This window comes from Neodiprion virginianus, chromosome 1 (assembly GCF_021901495.1).
Source record: "Neodiprion virginianus isolate iyNeoVirg1 chromosome 1, iyNeoVirg1.1, whole genome shotgun sequence".
Classification (NCBI taxonomy): Eukaryota; Metazoa; Arthropoda; class Insecta; order Hymenoptera; family Diprionidae; genus Neodiprion; species Neodiprion virginianus.
In genome coordinates this window covers 682,250-705,753 of record NC_060877.1, presented here as the reverse complement: position 1 = coordinate 705,753, position 23,504 = coordinate 682,250, and the positions used below count along the sequence as shown (strand labels likewise).

Here is a 23,504-nt window from a genome sequence, read left to right as displayed (position 1 = left end):
GGATTGTGACGGTAGATCGGCTCCACGAAAGGCGAGAGCAAAAGCACGGTCGGGTCTGCTGATTCACGGATGCCTCGCGAATTCCTCAGAAGGACGTCGGCGAAAGGATTCAAGTGGGGAAATGACGTGCGGTTGGATTTGAGTAACAGTCGTCAGTGCCACGGTGAAATTTTTGCGAAAAATAAAGTCATTTGTTACCTCTATCTGACAACGGAGAAGAAACCGCGGACGACGAACCCTTATTAGAGAACCGAGATGCTTTTTCAAACGAAAAGAAAAATTCCATCCCCCACGTGTCGGTTTAATGCGACCCCTCCTTAACCGCGTGCATTCATTAATCAATCTTGCGTACGATATGTTGTGCAATAAATTTCCACTGCGCACCAATGAAAACATTTGATAGATACTCGTTCTTATCGCGTGACAGATGTAAGCTGATCATTTGGTATCATTTATTCGATCAAATTTCGAGGATCAACGAACCGATCGATGCAACTATTTGACAAGGACTTAATTTTGCGGATGTAGATGCCTGGTCTCAAAGAAACAAAAATTAATTAACGTACAAAAGACTGTCTCCGATATCCGTATTATTTTTGTAAACCACTTCAGGCGTCGCGTCGCGTCCCGTCGCGACGGTTCGTTTCGTCGCCTGATTTATATTCGACCGTTTTGCAGCAACGACGTAGAACGTTCTCAGCTGTCTGGATGAGAGCTCCTCCATCCTCCCGCGGCGTTGAAACCGAGCGTCGCGACGGTGTGTAACGAATGTCAAGATTTTCCTCCAAGAGGATTTCTGCGCCGAAACGAAACTAAGCGAAATGAGGTCCTGTCTTCCGTACACTCTGTTCATTCACTGACAAGATATTTCTCTACCAAAACTAAAACGACTTCGAAAGGAAAGGAAAACAGGAAACAGGAGCGGGGGGAAAAAACCTTAAGTCTGGCACCTTCCACACCGCGAATACTCTTCCCGCAGCAGCTATTCAAACTGTCACCCGTCAGACGAAAAACACTCCTCCAACTGTTTTTCCTCTCTCTTATTTCACCTCCGTGATTCACCGCAAGTGTTGTACGAAGATAGGCAGAATGCTGGATTGAAGCCATTTTCTTTGGAAATGATACGCAGGTACCTGCGTATTCACCTCAAGAAAGAAGGGAAACAATTGAGAGTGACGAAACAAAGCAAAAGAAAAATAAATAAATAAATAAAGAGGAGGGCGAGAGCGTCGAAGTATAAAGAGGCGCGGGGACACGGTAAGGACCGTCTGCCCGGCATGGCTTGTATAGGTACCGAAGAAATTCAGCAGGAAAGTAACCAGGTTAAGACCATCTGGCAGCCGGCATTGGGACAATGGTAATAAATGAGGCAACGGGGAGTCGTTCGAACGACGATAAACAAAGGTTAACGAGTGTTTCGGGAATCGGAGAATCGGAGAATCGGAGAATCGAGGACCGGAAGTGCGTTCTGTCGCCATCTTTACCTAGGGGCTAATAAAATTTCCACAGATAGAAACATGGCTCCGAGTAAGCCGTGTGCTCACCGGAACGATGACATAACTCTACCGGTAAAAAACTCAGAAGCTCGAGGTGTCCTTCAACCTTTCGAGAAAAAAAAAAAAAACGCGAGACTCACGAAAAGAGAGAGAAAGAGAGAGAGAGAGAGAGAGAGAGAGAGAAAGAAAAGAATAAAACTGATCACTTCGTTAATCTTTCTCATTTGGAGAAGAGGAGCAAGCGGGTGAAAGGTTGCAGAGAAGCGAACACACCTAGACTCTGATCCCGGTCTGAACCCCGTTAATTCCTGTATACATATACGTTATACGGATGAATCTGACATCGAGATCTCTGGCGGTTCGAATCTCGGTTCTGTGATTCCGGAATAACGGCGCAGGGAACCGTCGCCGAGGCTACGACATCAAGGAGTTAGCGTGTATATTAGGCGAGATATAAGCGAGCCAATTTACACGCGCACAAAGCAGACACCGAATGTGGCCGGGGATCGGTTGTTGTTATTATTATACGTAGTTGAATACTCCGCCCCCCTTTCACCTATGCACGAGTAGGTATAATTCGCGGGCTCTCCGCGAACCAGTCATATCCGTTATCTTACGCGTCTTTCACGGGCGATACGAGAGCTGCCAGATAAGGGCAAGATACAGGGGTCGAGTTAACTCGAGGACCTCGACGTCGCCGAGGGGAAGACACCGATTCTAATTGCAGGCGGGCGGCCCGGAGTCGTTGATTGCGGATGCGGAATATTGCAGACTGGAATTTCGCGTCGCGGTCGAAAGAGGTATGAAAGAGGCTTCGGATCGAGATAAAGTCTTCGCTCGGGTCCCAGGTGGCATTGAAAGACGATCGATGATCGAGGTTACGCGCCTGTTTTTTCCCCCCTTTTCACGGAGCGGCGTGGCAGGGCGATATGAAAGTGATAAATTCTTATAGAGTCCGTTCTACCGTTGGACGGTCAACTGGCGGTGTCAACCTTTCCTCCCTACGTCCGACCCTTGGATCAGACACACTTCGAAGAGGTGAACGGTGAGGAAGACACGGATGACGGTAGGACAGAGAGCGACGAGACACATTGATGCATGGGCAAAAGGAAAACGGGGAACCGGAAGTCTCTTCAGAAGGGCCAACTTCACCCAGGAATTTTTTACCCACACCGATGATAAGATACCGCGAATATTATTACACGTGACAGATAAAAAATACTCGCTTGGACGATTTTTAGCGATCCGATCTCGAAATACGAACGAATTCTTCAAGATTGAACAACGATATGATTTGTGTCATTTATTTGTTTATTTCTTTTTCTTTCAAACAGGGACGAACATCTTCGACTGATCGAGTCTTTCCTCGTTCTCCCGGATAAAAATGGTTCGAAAGCGAAAGCTTCCCGCATCCCTTCGGTCGGAAAATTGTCTCACAATTCGAGAATAGTATACGGGAAATATTTCATACGGGACAAGCAACTTTCACGCATGTGAATGATTGTCCCAGGCAAAAAGGGTCCGTCGGACTGACGTCGGATCGTGGATCACCACGTCGAGTCCGTTCGACAAGTGTCCGACGAACGATTTCAGCCGAAGGGACGGCTGGAAAAAAAACGTAACTGATCAACCGTTGAGTTTCCGCACTTTTTGTTTCGTTCGCCGGGATGAATCCGAGTGCATTGGACGCGACGAGGATCAGACGGCGCGGTTTCCAAGCTGACATAAATCTCGAGGCGTCCATTAGCGCGACACTATGTTCCCGAAAGTGAGGGGGATGATGGGGCGGAAATGGGGGGGCGAGGGAAGCCGGGGGCTGTATATCGCACCTATCGAGGGCGAGAGTATCCACCCTGTGACACGGATCTCGCCCCGGTGGCATCGTGCCTCAGGATCCGCCCTGCAGGGGCGCCGCATTGTGCCCCCGAAGATACGGACCGAGTCCTTCGCACACACGCAGTAAACACGCATTTGTACCCGTCATTTCGACCCCGTTCGTTCATTCAGCTTCGGTACGTTCCAAGGTTGGGACGCGTATTACTTTTTTTTTTAGGGGGAGGATTAAAGCTTCGACGGTCTAAAATCGTATCTATTTTTAGAATATTCTAACCATTTTGTTATTAATTTTAGTGAAAAATTTCCAAATTATTCTTCAAACTATAAATAATTAATCTCTCAAAGTCAAATTACTTTGATTGTTTTCATTTTCCTTAAAAAAAAAAAAACTCCACAAATATGTATGATTTTAGACCGTCAAAGCTGTACCCTCACCCCTTAACGAGATGCGTTGGACGCCCCTCGTTTTACCCACGCGACATCGTGTTTCACCAAGTTTTATAGGTACACAACGTCGCGGAGAAAACAAGGAACGATCTTTTCAACTTTGCGGTACTAACAATTAGTCCTCCTTTCGAAATCGTCGTCGGGGACACGAATCTTCCGTTGAATTAGCCCGCGATTACCGTGTTCAACGCGATTACCTATCACCGGAGTCCGGAGTTCAAGGACGCGAGGAGGAGAATTTTGAACGATGACAAAGATTCCTGCATGCGAACTGCAGCGGCCTCGAAACGGCGTCGCGTCGCCTTGAAACACACCCGATGATAAATCCCGGCTTCTATCCATGCAGCTCTGTTCCGAGAGCAATAGATCCCATTGAAAGGGTCACCCGCAGGAGCTGGCGAGGGTTTTAATCGCGAAGGTAGAGAGAGGCCAGACGCGAGTCGATCGGTTATCAAAGATTCATCGCTCGGGAATTTTTAACCTTCCGCAGGGACGATAAAACCTCCCATCTCCAGAGTGGTCGAGTACTATCGCTGCGAGGCGCTTAATTCTTTTTCCCGATAATCTTCAACACATTCTCTCGAATTACGTTTGCATGTAGAGAGAGGCGAGTTACCTGCGCCTCGTTACATTCACGAGCAAAGTGTCCCAAGTCGATCTATCCGATTTTATTTCTTTTGTAATACGTTATAGTAGACTAAAAAAACTAAGCATTAATGGCATATGAAGACGAAAAAAAAAAATACGTGTGGCTTAGTTTTTAGTCGACCGTAACATATTGGAAAAGAAATTAAATCGGATATATCGCCCTGGGATACCTTTCTTGCCGGTAGAAATATTCTTGAAAATATGGAAGTTCTCGTTTCCGCTTCAACGATGTATGTAAATTATAGGTAGGTACGGTATTATAATTACTTTCGACAATGCGAATCTCACATGCGAACAGAGAAACGTATAAATTAAAAAGAAAAATTGCATACACTGGGATGAAGAACCGTTGTTGAAACTTCGGTCGCGGAAAGTAAGATAAGAACTACAGATTTCGATATCGAATTGAACGGGCGAGAGAGGCTGACACCTACCGTTCCCCGGATATACGTGACGCAGGGTAAGGAGCTTTGAAATTCAGGAGAATGCTGACATATTTCCCCCTCCTACCTTCCCTTGATTTTCAGAGTTTTTCTTTTTCTCTTTCCTTCTACCTATTTATTTTCCATTTCGACCCTGATTGATCCACGCGTACAAGACAAGCCGTCGACCGACGCGCACGTACCGCGCAGTGCGGTGATATAGTTATTTTTTACTTTGTTTTCCTGTTCTTTCCAATTTTTTATTTATTTTTTATTCATTTCTTTGCTCACAATTCATTTTTATTTTTCGCCAGAAACACGCCGACCAAACGAAAAAAACCACTCAACTTCTGCCACGGTCCCGTCTTTTTCTACGTCACGACTCCTCGACGTTGCCAGGCGACTCTATAAAAAAAAACGATTTGCAAAAAGCTTGTTTCTAGATACTGTCGATCTGATCTGACGATACCGTATCAGTCTTGTTTCTTTCCACTTGCTTTGAAAACGAAATATGAACACAACGAGCTGCCAAGATGTTTCACAGCTGAATATTTTATCGATACCAATGTAAAGGCTATTGAATCATAATTTTTTGTCTCTGCAAAAAAATATATATGCCCGCGAGAAACTGATTACGTGATAATATCTTCATAGAGAAATGAAGAAACGGAGCTTGCAGTGTGACGGTTGCGTGTTTAATGGGTGATACTTTGATTCCCGCCGATGCACCAAAGCTATAAGGGCCCTCGCGAGAAGGGGGAGAAAAGAAAGCAAAAAAGGGAAAAAGCGGCGAGTTGAGCAAAGAAAGAAAAGACGAGTACCGTCTGAAAAAGAAGAAAAGGGGGAGGAAATAACGGAGATTTCGGAGTAGCAGGAAGCTTTCTCGGGCATCGGCGGGGCCGAGACATCGGGGACAAGGCCATTACCCACCCATTTCCCGGCATACCGATTGACTGCAATTACAACATCCCGCGACCAATCCCAGCAGAACTCTGGCAGTGTCTCCCTTTTCCTCCCATGAATTTCATCCTTCCTCGGCTACGCGCTTCAAGACGAGTACACAATAATCTCTGCGAAAGATCCAGAAAAACATGGCGAAGTAATAGGTAGCTGCCAAAAACGTGTACAATAGCGAGAAGAGTCTTCAAACCTCGGTAAAAATTTATATCCATCTTCGGGTTTCCAAAAGACCCAAGAGACTATTTCCCGTAGCTGAAGAAATCGCTTTCGCCACAGACTTTCAAAATGATATGGGAATAGAATACGAAGAAACGGAATAAGAATGAGGCGATGTATAAAACAGTGAGAGAATAGAAACGATCGAGAGTCGACCTCGTCGCAGATGGTCGAGAAGTGAAGAAAAAGAATATCAAAAAAATAAAAAAATAAGATGGAAAAAAAGATGGAAAAATACGCGCTGCCTATGCGATGAGTATATTACTCTACCTACTACACGGTTGCTGCGATACAACCCTTATCTTTATGGCTTTTCTGGAGGCCCATTGACTGCGACGAGGCAATAACACGCTGTAGGTACTCCTCTTTGAAATGAGCATTACCCCCACGGACTCCGACGTTAAATTCATTTCGAATTTCACCCAAGACCCGGGGAGGAGATAAGGACGGGAGGAAAGCAACCTTTTAGAACTTATCTGCAGTACATCAACTCGCAACCTAACCGCGCGAATACTTGCACAGAGGAGTGAAATAAATAAAATCTCAAGAAGAATACCTGCACCCTTTAGGTCTCGAGGGGTGAAAAATACTCCGTATAACGCTAAATTCTGGGCATATAATAATAATGCCGAGATAGGGGCAAGCAGGTTAAGACCAGGAGGACTCCGACCTTTAATCTTTATTACGAAATTCTCCTTTAGATACAAGAATAAGACAAAAAAGAAGAATGAAAAAACTCGCAAATTTGAAGACAAAAGAAAGAGAAAAGCTGGGTGGCGCGAAAACTCGACGAGATTGAGAGGATCGATTGGCGACGAACCACACGTAGATCAAATAGCATTGTTTTCGACTGCATAGGAAGCTTCGAGAATTTAAGCTCAAGGATTCGTTCGTTATTGACAAAGTCCACCAAGGAGGTGACGACGATCAACGCATATAAGGAAGCCGTAGCGGACAAGGGATGAAAAAAATAAATGGACAAGAACCGGATAAATCGGCTTTCACATTGAAAACCGTCGAAGCCCGTTCCCGTAGGATCATTTGGTCGGTACGTGCGTGCAGAATGCCGGCGAATCCGGCTCACCGCGGCTTCGGGGAATATAAGTCAGCACCCTCGTACGAAGGATAACGGAATGTGTAACTCAGAACCAGGGATCTGCAAAAACTCAAGCATCCATACCCGCCGCGGCCGCGAAGTAGGGTAAGCATAGATACGCACGTCAAAAGTATGCCCACGCAGCAAAACACTCAACAATAAGAAGAGCCTACTCAGCCAACTCTGCGCTGTAATACACTTCGTACATAAACATGTACTGTATACATCGAAATTTACTTCTAAAATGTCCAGAGCATTTCCAAAGAAACTGGTCGATCACCTTTACATACCCATGACGGTACAGTTTCGTATTCACGAGGAGAAATATTCTGTACTTCCTTACTTTCTTTCTCCTGTATCTTCTCCCTCGAAAAACAAGGAGGAAAATAAAAAAAAAAAAATCCGAAAATTTTTTTACTTGAATTACAAGTCAAGTGTGGCAGTTGAATTGCTGAATGGCAAACTATTTGTTGTTGGGAAGATTTTGTGAAAATTACCTAATACAGTTGTAATATTTTTAATTCGGAGAGCTGTGTGCTGTTTCACAAAGGAGAAAAAGGATTCGATTGGTGAAACGTTTCTGACAACAACGATCCTATGGTTTCTTCTCAAGCAATAGCTGACTTGGAATAGACCGGAGTACCTGGCGATAAAATCACTGATAAATCAGTCTCTCCGATCTGCCGTTACGATTACGATTGTGATTGCCGTAACTGTTAGTGCGATTATTATGATCATCCGCGGGAGAAGCAGCGCGGAATTACGAAAATAGTGGTGGTAGTTGGCGGATTCCTCGAACTCCGTCGAAACGGACGCTGTGAATAGAGAGAGAGAGAGATAGAGAAGGACGAGAAGAGGGGGATGAGGGACGAAAGAACGCACGCGCACCACCTTATCGAGTCGGTGGCAGAGACACCACGGTGGTGGTCGGCACCGTCGACGGAGGTGGTGGTGGGCTCAGTTGCGCAGAGATATTCATGCCCGAAAGTCCGTCGTCATTCCGACGACCGGTTATACGGATAGTCGTATCATGTTTATACCGATCGCGTACCGTCTCACGGAGCGGAGTAACCCAAGCCGAAGGATCGTTTCGAGGGGTGACTAGGTGCGGGATATTTAGTCCGTGAAAACTTCCAAGGATACAAGAAAAAAAGAGTCGAGCAAACCGCGACAACGCGATAGGAATATACCGTAAGAGTGAAATATACGGCGTCGAGACGCGGGGGGGTAAGATGAGGTCGGTGGAGGGAGGGTAGCGAAAAAGTGGGACATTAGCGGGAGAGCGAAATTGATACGACATGTGAAACCGGTGAGGTGCGAGCAAGAAACGAGATGTGGCGTTTCGCGCTGGTGCTGGTGGTCGTCTTTGGTTGCTGCCACGCGTGTCCCGAGTACTGCGAGTGTCACCAGCTACCGGATCCGGAAGACCTGGCTGCCCTCCTGGAGGCGACTTGCCTGGGAAATGTCCCGAGACTGGTCGATCTCTCGTCGACGACGCGACGACTGAGGATAATCGGAGCAAACGAGACGGAGATCCTGGGCCTCCTCGAGGAACTCGCGAACGGCACGACGCCGCTACCGTACCTCGATGAATTTCACTTCACCAACTGTTCCCTGAGGGTGTTGAACTCGTCGACGTGGTTCGCGGGACTCGAGAGAGCCAGGATGCTGAATATTTCGCGAAACGATTTGCCCGATCTCGAGGACATGCGAAGGACGGAGGGTGGTCAAGTGAACATGAGCAACCTCGCGGTCCTCGACGCGTCTAATAACCTAGTGAGTAACCTGAGTGCCGACACCTTCGGAACACTTCCGGTTCTCTTGCGACTGTGCCTGAAGGGAAACGGTATTGGGAGTGTCGACGCGCGAGCTTTCGCCGGTCTCGGTCTCCTCGAGGAGCTCGACCTCTCCGACAACGAGCTCACATCCATACCCGAGACTGCGCTGACGCCGCTCGAATCCCTCGAGAAGCTCGACTTGAGCGGAAACCAGCTGGAGGTGCTCGGCGCCGGGTGGTTCGAGAGCTTGGGGAGACTGCGTGAGCTCGACGTTTCGCGTAACGGTTTGTCACGCGCGGCTTCCGGCGCCCTTCAGCCGCTTCCGGGACTCTCGGTGCTGAGATTGGCGGGTAACCCGTTGCGTGAACGCGACGTTTCGCTGTTGTTGGGTACGGGTAGAAAACTGGAGACGGTCGACGCGTCGAGAACGGGGCTGATCCGGGTCCCGGCAGCGCTGACGCGGTCCGTCCGCGCTCTGAGACTGGCGGGAAACAGACTGACGTCGATACGAGACGGCGACCTGGACAGCTACCCGCTGCTCCGTCTTCTCGACATGTCGGACAACCGACTGACGGACGTCGAGGAAGACGCGTTGGGCCGACTCGAGGCCCTCCAAGTGCTCGATCTGTCCGGTAATTTATTAACCAAAGTGCCGCGTAGCCTCCCCGGAAGTTTGTCCTTTCTGAACCTCGAGCGAAACCGCATCGATACACTGAGATTCAACGACCTTCTGGGACTCTACAACGTGCGCGAATTGTCTCTAGGCAAGAACTCGATCGTCGAGATCCAGGAGGGAGCGTTCGGTCAGCTGATCGCCCTGGAGGTGCTCGACGTATCCGACAACCCGATGAACCAGCTCCCGGCGAACACTCTCAACGGTCCGACGCACCTCGGCACCCTCCGGATGTCGGGGCTGACCGCCCTCAAGTGGGACCAGCGAGACCAGGGCGACATGACGTTTCCGGTTCCGGCACCCGAGAGGCTCGTAGACCTGGACGTGTCGAGGAGCCCGGTATTGGCCGCTCAGCTCTTGGCCGACACGGCGGCCTTGTCGGCGTGCAAGAGTCTGCTCAGACTCAACCTCGAGAGCGCGAATCTGACGAGCGTCAGGTCGGACCTCGTCTACTTCGTGCCTCAGCTTCGAGTCCTGGGACTCGGCGGTAACCCGTGGAACTGTACCGATGAAATTTACTGGCTCGGTGAATGGTTGAGAAATCACGAGGAGCGTGAACCCCTGGCAAAATGCACGCGCGGAATACACGTCCGCGAGTTGCCCTCCCCACCGAAGCCGGAGGCGACGTCGTCGAGAAGCGTCGCGACGCCGCAGGAGTCGAACGTAGCGACGTCTTCCCACCCCCTGACAACCGAAGCAGTAAACATCACCACGGAGTTGTTTCTGCGGTGGGAAACGGAGGGTGAAAATACAACCCTGGGAGAAGAATCGACGTCGGTCAAGGTCACGCGAAGTTCATCCTCATCGCCCGGAAGACTGAGCGCGTCCTCGATTCTCCTCAACGTTTCTCACCGGCTCGCGCCGCTCCGCAACCGAGCGCCAAGCACCCCGAGACCAACGAATACCCTGCAAATCAGAGTCGAGAAACTTCCGGCGAACGGAAGTTCGACGACGAACGCTACGCGGTATGAGGATGTGAATGAGGATGAGAAAGTGGAGGTGGAGAAGGAGGAGGAAGAGGAGCCGAGAAAGGGCGGAAGGGAGGCGAACACGGTCGCCGAGGAACTCAGCGGACGGGCGACCGACTCCGGGGCGCGAATCTCGGAGGGTTTATCGGCGGGGGCGCATCCGGGGATGCTCGTCCTGGTCGGAGCGGCTCTCGGGGCGGTTGTCGCCCTCTCGGTGGTTCTTTCGCGTCGCGCGACGGCCAGAAGAAGAGACTGCTGCTACGAGCGTCAGGAGAACATAGAGGTCCACACTCTGACACCGGTAACGGAACTCTGGTGATCCTCGTCGCGGGATGGACGATGGCCGACGACGACGACGACGACGACGACGAAGATGTTCGGAGATCCGTGATCGGTTATTTCTACGCCGAACGGACGGTGTGTCAATCGACAATAATGCAGTGTCGAGAACGGGGGACGATGAGGAGGTACAAGTAATAAATAACGCGCAGGGTTGGACCTCGACAAGGAGAAGGCGAAATCACGCACGGTGTTACAAGAGTTCAAATTATAATTGTGTCCGTTTGAAAAGGTACTATGTATACATTGCACGTATAATCCATACGGTATGATGACGATGGTATAGTGGAGGTTGTCGTATTTATTTGACGAATTGGTACGAATCGAGTGTTATAATAATAATAATAATGCGAGGGTGTATTACATGTGTGCGAATGCAACCAGAAAGATGAATCGATCGAATGAAATATAAAATTGTTTTATTACGCGTCGTGTGAGATAAGTACAAGTATAAGTTCTACTCGGAGACCAATCCTGCATAACAAATTTGGAAAAAAAAACGAAAAAAAAAAAACAAAATAAACATTTGTACAGAAACGTTCTTGCTTCGAGGTTTTTATCCATCGTTCTTATTTTTCAAAATAAAAGACGGTTTTGCCAACCCCCCCCCCGCCAAGAAAAATGTAATGATAATGATACGAAATAAGAAAAAATAATGAAAAAAAGAAAAAAAAAAAAAAAGAAATAGAATAAAGAGAAAACGAAAAAAAAACAGAGGCTAGATATTATCTTTCTTAAAAATAACCAGTGTCAAAATACCATTATGATAATAAACCAATGTACAAAGAAAATAATATATTGTGGCTACCTAATGTTTTCTTTCATCAATCATGCACGGAGAGAAAAATCTGAGAAAAATTACCCTGCTGTTACTATAATCGTGATGTAAAAGACACCTAATGCAGTATTTACCGTGCTACATCAGAAAAATGCGTCGTCACATTTTAAATTTTGTGCTGCCGAAATACATAGTTTCTAAGCAAGGTAGTAATTTTTTTCATAAAAACCCATAATTGTTGTAACATGCATCAATAAAAACTGCATTAGGTGTATTTTACATCACGATTAGTAACAGCAGGGTAATTTTTCTCAGATTTTTCTCTCCGTGTATACCGCATCCTCATCATCGCATTTCCCTTTAGCATCGTCGTTACGCTGTTACGCCAGATTCGTTTGAAGCTTTGATATTTTTCCGCCACGTCTATACACATTGTACGCATTTGAATTGAAAAGGTCACGATTGTCCCGGGCTGATTTGATAATATATGTATAAACATTTATTTGATTCGTTGAAATCGGATCACGCAATCTGTCAGGCTTTATTACCATTACGCATAAGGAGATTCGAAATGTTCCTGAACCTGGCAACGTTACGTGGCGAAAGTTGTGTATGTTATACACACCGTGTATGTTGGGTCGATAAGAAAGTAAAAAAAATGTAAAGACGCCGGGTAGGACGGCGATGCTTTTCTTTCAACTTGCGCTACACGAGCCGGTTCGTTAAAAAAAACTTCTCTTTGCGGAGTCAGCAATGTTTGCAGAGTCTGACGCTGCCGAGTTACGCAAATTTTATTATGAAAATAATGACCATGCCAAGTCTTTCCCTGTACACACACAAAGAGTGGCGTTTCTTTTGCTCCGAAGTCAATCCCCTTTTACTTATTCCTCGCCTCGACTCCCCCGGCAAGTGTAGAATGAAACGTAAAATAAGCGGAAACTCCGCTGACCAGTTGCCGAATCGTCGTCGAGGTTAGAAAATTCGAGTAGAAACTGCAATAATGTTTATTCGACCGTGGAATAAAAATGTGAGGTGGTGAGCGATCAAGAGGGCGAAAAAGTGAGACGCGGAATTCTCAGCCCTGCAGCCTGGAGGCCACGAGGAGATTTCAGTTCTCAGGTTAAAGGGGAAATCAAACTACGGAGTTCGGCGTTCAATGACGAAGCGTCGAGCGTCTTAGAATTTGGAAAATCCAAACGGAACACAGTTTGTCCTAATCGAATAAAATTACAGCGCCTAATTTCGCCTCCCTCGTCAAAGTAGCCTCTCCAATACTCGTGTTTACCTTACCCACCGCGCAGATTACGGACGCAGTGGAGGTTATCGTTCTCTCTCGATAATTTTCGCATCCTTTCTCGAAGCTCCGACAAACACCGGAAACAAAGTCCCCTTGTACATTTGACCCGATACCCTCGACCCAGGTTGCGTCCTTCATTAACGAGCTCGAAACCAAGAGTGCAGATCCGATTGGAGCAAGTTTCACTGGTGGTAAAAGGGTACACGATAATGGGCAAATAGGACAGGGACGAAGTTTCCCGAAAGTGTTGGCAGGACTTCAATTGACCTAGCGATGGGTGAGAATAATCTTGTCTACTAATGGAAAGGTAAAAATTATGGGATGCGAGAACATAGATTGAGCATTATAGCGGTCCTTGAAAAGGTAATTTTGGAATTTTTACCGGCCTACCACTCAAATCGGCTTCAGATAATTAAAAAATAATACCCTCATTTTTTCAGATTTTTCTCTCAATTCTAACCCGTGCGGGCCTCAAAGAGGCTGAATTTCCACATCATATCTACCGAACGGATTTAGATGAAATTTGGTATGGTTGAGTCTCTTGGGTCGCTGATTACGAGTCTGAACTCAAAATTAAAAAATTCAAAATGACGGATCCAATATGGCAGACCAAAATCCCAAGTCACTTGATATTGCCATATTGGGTCCAGAATTTTGAATTTTTTAATTTTGAGTTCAGATGCGTAATCAGCGTCCAAAGAAACCCGCTTTACAAAATTCCATCTAAATCTATTAGGTAGATTTGATGTGTCCCTAAAAGAGTTGAATGGAATCCACCCTCTTGGGGGCACGGGTTAAGGTTGAGATAAAAATATGTAAAAATGAGGGAATTATTTTTGAATTATTTGAGCCGAATGGGGGGCCCCACCGGTCAAAATTGAAAAATGACGTTTTTAAGGAGCATCGTTTTCCTCTCTATTGTATCCCAAGCGACGAGCAGTGCGGTTTCGACAACGCCTGGGTTCCTCTCTCTGGAGACACGGTGTTGGTTGAACGCGGCACCGTCGCACACGGTTTCTATATTATATAGAAGACCAGACGATCAATGCCATCCTGTCCCTATATCTGTATTCCGGGTATACACGGGGCGTGTAACTGTATGCCTTGCGACTTAGAGTTCCTCGCCTCCCGCAGCTCTAGGAGGACCGAGTTCCGTATCTAGGTATCCTACGTCGGCACAACCGGCGCCAACTCTCTGTGATGACAGGCAAAATTTACCCACCCATCCAATTCTCTCTGTGCTGAATCTCCGCCAAACGAATTCAATTTACCCCCCATTCACGCGCCACCTGACGATCATAACGCTTCTTCGTTGGTCTCCGCGAAGTTGACGGAATCTTGAATTACAGACGCATTGTCGGATAAGAAGGTATTTGCCCGACGGTTCTTTTATTCGTGATCCTATTTTTTGATATGGTTTCAATCACTGATCTATGTACTAACTGGATGGCTGACTCCTATGCTTTCAGCACACGGTAGCTTGTGCCGATTAGAAGCCACGAAAACCGACGCTAGCGCTGCGATTTCCCGAAGTTAAACTAACTGGTCACGTGGGTGAAGGCCGATCAGAAACAGATTTAGTCACATGGTTCTGTCACCTTAACCAATGACATACACGGTGAACAACATGATTTTGGTGTAGATTTCGTTTGCTTCCAGTCGAATCAAGCCGAGGACGTTAGTCAGCCATCCAGTATAGAGATCAGTGGTTTCAATCAATCAATTTTATCAATGTGATAATCGACGGTAAGTAGTCGAACGATGAGTTTACCGTAATTTTAATGTTGAATCGAAAACCACATCTGGTCCCAATTTTAAGACCCTTTACTTTCGCGTCATCGATTTCAATCTACCAGATAATACGACGTTGATTTATTAAGACGATAAGCCGAGTTATAGCAAGCCAGAAGACGCGTAGTAAAAAGATTGAGAAACCCCGTCGTTGCCGGACAACTTTCGTCACGTACCTACGTTATGATATTAAGAAAACTTGTTATTCGATCAGTGACAGCGCGGTGTATTACTTTTATTCGCGCTACCATCAGACACTCGAAAAAGTTGTCCGCAATCACAACTATATTCAGCCAGGATAGTCGAAGCTTCCAGGGTGGTTCGATTACAGAAGAAAAAAGCAACAACGTGTTTCTGAACTGGAAGAATTGTAAGAAAAAGATTGGACAAAAAGAAAAAGGGAAGCAAAGAGCTCAGATGAGATGAGATGAGACGAGATGAGTTACGAAGAATCGACCAACCTCACCGAACCAGAGACCCGACTGCCTTCCAGTCAACCGGATGACAATATTTCGTCGATATGAAAAAACAACCGAAGGGTTGAATCGCGTCTATTACATTAAATTCCCGCCTTGGAGAATGGAGATATGGATGCGGTTATATTGCGCGGCACGCGGATCGTGACTCGTGGCGTCGGGACGCCTGTATGTAGGGAGCAGCTGACGCTGGAGGGTGAATAACGGGCGAATAACGGGAATAGCTTGGGAGGCGTTGATTCTGACTGGAAGGCTCGAATACATGACGCAGCTTAATGTCTCCTGCAAATCCCGCCCGATGCCGACCGACCGTCCATATCAATCCAGGTGTACGAAGAGGGTAAACCGCGCAGCTTTGGCAGTTTATGGGGATCATAACCCGAGCGAACTTTGACAAATGGGGCAAATACTGATCGACGTCACGCTGTTATAATTATTTTCGGAAACGCCAATTTCAACGATCAATCAGAAAAATTGATTAAGGCTGAAACTCGCGACACAGGACGCGTTTGCTTCGTAAACTGTGTAAAGGTGACAGACTAAAAAACCACGTTGAATAAATTAAGCCCAATGAATGAAAAGTACGACGAATATTAGCTGGATATTGTGTTCGATGAACCGATATAACGATCTCAAGTTCGCATAAGCCTTACTCTATCTTTTTCACGCGATGCGTATACAGTTATTTATACATCTAGAAAAGTTGTTGATGTGCTTTGAACTTCGGAGGGTGTAGAGATCATCGGTAGGCTTTCAAGTTTACCGGCGCGTCGCGCGATCTTAGAAACGAGTGCGGAGAAGGGATATAGCGAGAGTAAGAGGATCCTCTCGGCGCACAAAAGCGAATAATGGGTATCTCGTCGATGGAGTTACACCTCGGAGTTTTGCCGACGAAGAAAAGAAAAGAGAAAAAAAAATAAAAATACACACACACACACACACACACACACACACACACACACACACACACACACACACACACACACACACACACACACACACACACACACACACACACACACACACACACACACACACACACACACACACCAATACCAAGTTTTCAGCACCGAGTATCTTAATTTACTTTTCGTCGTTCGCGAGAAAGAGAAAACGACAAAAAGCATGAAAAAATCTTGGAACTTAAAATAGTAGAAGAAAAAAAAACATATGCCACGAGGAAAACTCTGCAAGTCGAGTTTTTCTTATTATAAGCAGCTCACGCACGCGGCTTGGCATAATCGTTAGTATAAGGTAGGCAGGGAGAAAAAGTTAGAAACATGTTTCTCGATCGTGGGAAGTTTGGAAATTCGTCAAAGCCTCGAAAAGCTCGAGTACGATACCTGCCTGCGACTCGAAGACAGGAGATGAAAATCTAATAACTAATCGGAAAAAAGATAAGAAACTATATCGATAAAGTGTTACGTGCCGGGAAAGAGATTCGACTGCACAAGCACGCCGTTAATTACATTTGAATTACTGATCTCGTTATGAAATGTCATGGTTTACGACCCCCTCGATTACCGTGCCAATTAATGCTCTCTCCATAAAAAAAAAAAAATCTCATACAATATTACTTTGAAACGATCAAATATTCACTCGACATTAACAGCGAGTGGCGCGACGTTTCTCATCACGTCTTTTATACATTAATTTATATTATACATATCTAACGTAATACATAGTATGAGAATTATATGTACAACGATGTTATTCAATTAACCAAGTTATATTGTCGTGGAAATTTTTAATATGTTCACAGCGTTCTTACGTACAGTCAAAATACGGAGCGCTGTTTCAGGCTGGAGTAATTTCATTGTCAAGAAATAAATCAGATTTCGCGTTCAGGGGTGTATTTGAGCGATGAAACACGACTGCAAATATTACAAATTTGGATAGACTCGACTGAATAATGCGTAAAAATATCAACAGCACTGTTAAACGATTTAGAATCGCGTATATTCGCCCTAATTTTTCAACACGAGAAACGAACGTGAAAGTGAAAAACAAAGTTTTATGTCCGGAATTGTTACATAAGTTTGTTTCTTCCCTGTAATTCCCGCTTCTCGGCGAAATGCACCGACCGTCGTCAAGCAGTTCCGCTCAATTTTCCCGTTGATCAGCCAAGAGCCTCTCATACTACTTGGGAGAGTATTCCGAAAAGGCATAGAAGGAGGGGCACAGGAAAGGGATATAGCTGCAGGGGCGACGAAGCGGCCAGCCTACACCCGCCGCGGCGCCGCGCGCCGGCTCAAAGACGTGTGCGCGAATCTAATGTGATTTAGTTCTGATTGAATATCTAGAAGCGAACCCACCCGCAGCACTTGAGCTATACCCATGCCTAAGCAGGCTATAACACGAACAGTTCGCAAATGGAAATCGCTGGCAATTGGAGCAGGTAAGGGGCAGAGCGAAGGACGAAGGGCGAAGTCTCTCCTCTACTCGACGGTGTTCCTGGATTTATGATATAGGTAGACTGTACGCGGCGCTGTAATCAAGGTGGCGTACACGGGTATGTACATACCCATGCCCATACTCGTACAACGTAGGTTATACACAGGGTGAAGTATCAAGTTGCGGTGGAGCGGAGCGGAGCAGGTGTAACCGAGCCAGCTACTCCGGGGCATCATCGGATGGGTGAAAGAGCTTGCGGGCGCACCTTACACGGGGTGCTTTCGAGACGCGCGTTGTTCTCCAATCTACTTACCGGCAGACACTTCACCGAGCTGGTTCTTGGCGGTGCGGTGACTCAAAGCCCCGTGGAAGAAGACCTCGCGAGATCTAGTAGAAAAGGAAGAGGACGAGGAGGATGAGGAGGATCCTCGGCTGTGTGCCAACCGAACCTTAAGGGTCGTCCTTTAGCAATTTACCCCGCAGCTCGCGGCGGCGCCAAAGCCCGGATCTCGAGACAGCTTTCAATTTGCCGACGCCGCCGTCCAACGACCGAGAAGCGTCTATCGAATAAGATATTTCAAAAGCGATCTGACGGGCGATGATTGACCGATGCGATAAAGGTCGAGACGAGAGAGGTACGTACCTATAACCGTCGCTTCGGAAGTAAGCTTTTCATGGGCGTGAATATAGAAAATATACATATTCAACTTTCGTCTCAAGTAAATCAAATGTCAATTTGGGAAAGCAATGCAAATGCTGTAAATCACGCTGTAAGGTAAGATGTATCGAAGGTATGTGAATCGATACGAATCTTGTTACGAAAAATGAATCGCTGCGCGGTGTATAGTTTATTATCGAAGAAATATCAAACCTGGGTATCGATCCCTGTAATTTCCCGTAACGAACCGAAACTTGAACGGACTAGTTACACGTGTCAGCAACCACAAAACTGCACAGGTTTTTTACACTGTTTCTTATAGATTTATCACTCACTGAAACCGGTGAAAGTACTCTAAAAGTTCCATCGCGGCAGGTTTTTTCTTGAACTCATATTTTTAGTGTCACTCAGAGTGAAGCTCTCAAAATTCATTTCTTATTTCCATTTAATATATATTAGAGTGAGACTCGAGAATAAATACAAACAGCGAAACAGAAAATGGAAAGCGGAAGCGTGTTCGAAAGTGTATCGAAGAGTAGAAGGAAAGGTTTCATAGGAGAAAAGAATGAACACGGATTGTTAAATACATCTCATGAAGAAATTTTTTGTTCAATTTTGTAAGGAATATTATCTAGTTCGTTGTAATGAAATGGTGGTTTTTTCTTTTTTCTTTCAGTATTGTTACGCTTTTTTTTTAGCAAACATCTTGTATTTTGCAAGAATACTGTACGCGATGGAGGGAAATGGAAGTCATTTTTGAATTCAGCAAATTCGAAAACATAATATTTCCCAAAACATCCCACGCAGATAAATAGAAATATTTTTTTTACAGACCTGTGTAATTGGTTTTGGTGCGATGCTATTGCTGGTGGATAAAAAGGCAAGAAAAAAAGGAAAAAAAAAAAACACAAAGCTCTCCTCATCACCGCCTCCGGTATACCCAAAACTATACTTTACCGAAGGTTGTTAATTACCAGCTTTCATCCTCCTCCAAAATTGAGTAATTAGAAGGGATGCCTTATAAAAAATCTCTGCAAACTTCGTATACCCCGCAACCCACGCACACATATACCTGTATACCTAAAACGTACCCGACACTCCACCACAGTCACGATCTCAAACTTGACACCGCAAGATAAATGAAGAATCACCGTTTATTCCTGCGTAATTACGCAAACGGCTGCAGCCACGGCAGGTTACAAGAAAGCGGAAAAATTCAGTAACGGAAGAAAGAGAAGGAGGTAAAAAAAAAAATAAATAATACACAGCTCAGCTACTCCTCGAGTATCTCGCGCGTCCTCTCGAGAAGTTTAATGACAACCGCTTTGTGTCCCCCGATGTGCGGCACTTTCGTTTTCAAGCGAAAAGAAGTGGAGCCAGCTAGCGGGGTGATCTCAACTCGGCCGCAAGTGTACCTTCGCTTCGAAAATATAATAAGTGACATTAATATTTTCAACGTTCTCAAACGATAAGCTCCCTCGTGGCTCGAGTGCCTCGCGTTTGTTCCAGGGGCTTTCGGTAGCATTGTGCGACTTTCCCTACCTCGCGTCGCTTCTTCATTGTACCGAGCTTGCGACTTACGACCACGCCGGAGCTTTCGACCCTCCCCGCCCCCCCCCCCCCCCCCCTCTACTCGTCCTTGCGCCCCCCCAGACGGAGTCCTAATAAGGTTGCTGCGACGAGGGCGTCTCGTTTCCTCTGTTCAACAACCCTGATTCAGTCCAACTACACTACACATATGTATATGATACACAAAGTCATAACCGACACTCTGCGGCAGGTATACGAGGCGAGGATAAGAAGGTACGGTCGAAGGTCGGAAAAGGGCGCCATTAGACGTAGTTGCTTCGAGTTAATTTTCAATGTCTGGTATTATACGTGTTTTTAGATGGAAATTTTACACTTTGGAGGTTAAGGAAGGAGGTACAGGTTGGACGGTATAAGATCAAACTTATTTTTACGAGTTTTCTTCTTTCTTTTTTTTTTAAGAAATTGAAAATACTTGGAGAAATTAAATTTTGAGGGCTTTATTATTTATAGTTTCAAGCTTATTTCACGATTTTTCAATTGAAATTAATAACGAAATGGCAGCATGGTGCATATAAATAGTAAAGGACCACGTTTTAAGCCCGGTGGTGCAGATTCATCGGTCAATTTCTATGCAATCGACTTGAAATTTTTGTATAATCTGTGAAACTTGTTTATCGGTTTGAGCTCATGGCTAAGTTTTGAATTCGATCCCAAAATTTTTATGTACAAATTTTTTTTACAATTTATAGTACGAAAACTGAAATTTTTTGTTCATAATCGTACATATTTGAATAAAATTATATTTTTAAACACTTTGGCAACGAGCTTGAACTCAAAAAGGCGCTTCTAAGTCAAACTAAGTTTTCTGTCTCTTGCGAGTTGGACAGTGATGTCAGGAGATGCGCCGCCGCAAAAGCCCTCCAGTTCGAAGTCGTCGGCTACTTATAGGCGACATGCCACCATTTTGTTATTAATTTCAATGAAAATTTATTAAAATTTTCTTGAAACTATAAATAATAAAGCCTTCAAACTCAAATTGCTTCAAGTGTTTTCATTTTCTTTGAAAAAAAAAAAACCTAAAAGTAGGTAAGGTTTTAGACCGTCCAAGTGTTACCCCCCTCCTAATATGAGGTTTTAAACCCTCCATCACTGTTCAAAAAAACTCCTACGCCTATAGAGAGCTTAGAGGTTTAAAAAATTTGCTGCAGGTTGCAATTCAGACGGACTCACAAACCGCGATATCGCACGAGCTGCAATTTGCCTGAGAAATGGCACGTTGTTCATCTAATTGAGTGCTCGCCTCGAAAACATTCCACCTCATCCTTCCTCCTTCAATGTTATTTGCAATTATAGAAAGCTCTAGAAGCTTTGTAGCCAAAGTTGCTCGAGGAAACGGTATACAAGGAATGAATCGAAAAAAAAATAGGCAAGGTATAATGAGGCAATTAGACGCGCTCTGACGTGGAACGAAGAGCGTTGAATCTACGCTCAATGCACGCGAATAAAAAGTACATACATACGTATAGAATATAAGTGGAGGGTGGTCAAATTCATTATTAAATTAATAAACGCGAGCTCAACTCTCCTGCGTATGTGTTATACGACATAACGAGTACAATAAGTTTAATTAAAATCTTTCTCATATCTTAGTTTAATGTTCGAAGAAAGGTCCTCAACGCCGGCAGCCACCGAGCAGGCAGACAGACAGCGCAGCGGGACGATTACGAACGCAATTATCTGTCTTAAGCAGCCCCGGTGAAATTACTCCCCGAAATCGGGTGGGTATAAGATATGTATACATGTATAGAGAGTATACGTATAGGTGGCTACGTTATTCGCGTGTAACGAAAAGTTAATTAAAATCGTTTGAAATTAATTCGCAAAGTATTAGCTTCGTTAATCCCTTGCATTATTGAGACAGGTCTAAGTTAAGATTTGACAAATGGTCGGACTTGAGTGTATGCACAATATACACGAACATGCAGGTCTGTACACCAAGTTTCGATAATAACAGCAGGGTGATCACAAATTATTGTAAAAATATGTCATGATTTTTCCAGGTTTTCACCAGTAAGTGACTGAGACCTAAATTGTTCAACTTGTTAACTCTATATTCGGTTCGAATTCAATTCGAGTCGAAGAAAAATATACTGGACGAAAAAGTCACTTCAAGTCATTTTGTTTTCTTGACGAAAAAAAGTAAACTAGTTACCTAAAAAAATCATTTCTAATTCCCATGATATCAAAACTGATAGGTATTTTCAGTTTTTTTCCATGATGAAATTAAAAATACCCTGACATTTCCAGTTTTCCAAGTTTTCCAGGTGTGCGGCCACCCTGTCCAAATTCTTAATCATCGTTATCGAGTGACGATGGAGAAAAGAGAATGCGATCAAATGAGTGAAACTATCTCCACGCGCGAGCTTCTTCCTCCCCCCATTTCTCTTCGCCACCACATCCAGGTCTGATCTCATTGAATAGTCGAAAGTCGATAAGATCAGGGTGGGGCGACACCTGGCGTGAAAACGTATGTTTGCAGGTTCTCGTTTCTTTTCGAATTCCTTCAAAGCGGCCGTGATTGGGTTTCGGTCGCGCCGAAAGAGTGGAGAGGAGAGGAGAGGAAAGGGGCTTCCCCCGGGCCTCCTAAAGGGTTGCGAGGTCCCCGTCCCTCGGAGACGTTCAATTTCGCGGCGAGTAGAGAAAAAAGATGTGGCAAAAAGGACGAAGAGGGAGAAAAATACCCGCCGCCAGTCTACTCCCTGCCTTCTATCCCAGAACCTCGCAGGTTTAACCTCCGGGACCCGGACAGCCCTTCGCTGTTTATCCACCGATAAAAGAATCCTCGTACATAAACGGCGCTTCTCACCCTCGCTGGTCCGGCTTCGCAGACGTGTTTCGGTCAAACGACGCCAATTCTCGCCCACGCCGATTATCGGGAGGATCAAGCGGGATGAAAAGATATTTCGATTATCAACCACATGAATCATATCAGTCGTAAATATTACGAGCACGGCAGGTGTGAAATTCGTTTAGATTTGTGAATTGGAATTGTTGTACTCTGACAAACGACTCACGAGCGAGGTGCGAGAAGTTCAAGGGTGCAGAGATTTTCACCTAAAGTTTGCGACGGTATCGCAGGAATCTCGCCTACGTGCCGAGCGACAGCTGACGTTACACTCCGAGATACTGTAGAAACGTGGCATTATTATACCTACGCTTTCGTCATCTCGACAAGAATTATGATGATGCCTTGGTGTAATATCTCGAAATAATTGCAATATGTTGCAGCGAATCGTCGGAGTCGTTTTACTCTGCCCAAAGTTTGCCGCGAGATTTAGGGTGAGGGAGTGCGGTGGTGGTACAGCTTGAACGATCTAAGCTCATACTTATTTTCAGGAGTTTCTTTAAAGAAATTGATAACACTTGGAGCAATCTGGGTTTGAGGGCTTTATTATTCATAATCTCAAAAACATTTTAGAATCTTTTCATTGAAATTAATAACAAAATGGCGGCATGTCGCGAAATGAACAAATTCTAAAACGTTCGTCAAACTATAAATAATAAAGTCCTCGAACTCAAATCGTTATAAGTATCTTCATTTTCTTTGAAAAAAAAAAGATCCTAAAAATAAGTATGATTTTGGACCATCCAAACTGTACCCCCCACCGATATTATTCAGTCCTGTAACGTCACAACGCAAA

At 45.3% G+C, this 23,504-nt stretch overlaps 2 protein-coding genes across 2 annotated transcripts in view; one reads left to right on the top strand and one right to left on the bottom strand.

Annotated features, from left to right (window-relative positions):
• Nucleotides 1-23,504, bottom strand: part of LOC124301345 (protein timeless homolog) — an 88,849-nt gene that overhangs the window by 40,462 nt on the left and 24,883 nt on the right. The window lies entirely within an intron of this gene.
• On the top strand, nt 8,038-11,495 carry LOC124301379 (nyctalopin-like). The gene has a single exon (XM_046756344.1). It carries the CDS (start codon nt 8,454-8,456, stop codon nt 10,857-10,859), a length of 2,406 nt encoding a protein of 801 aa, XP_046612300.1. The 5' UTR covers nt 8,038-8,453; the 3' UTR covers nt 10,860-11,495.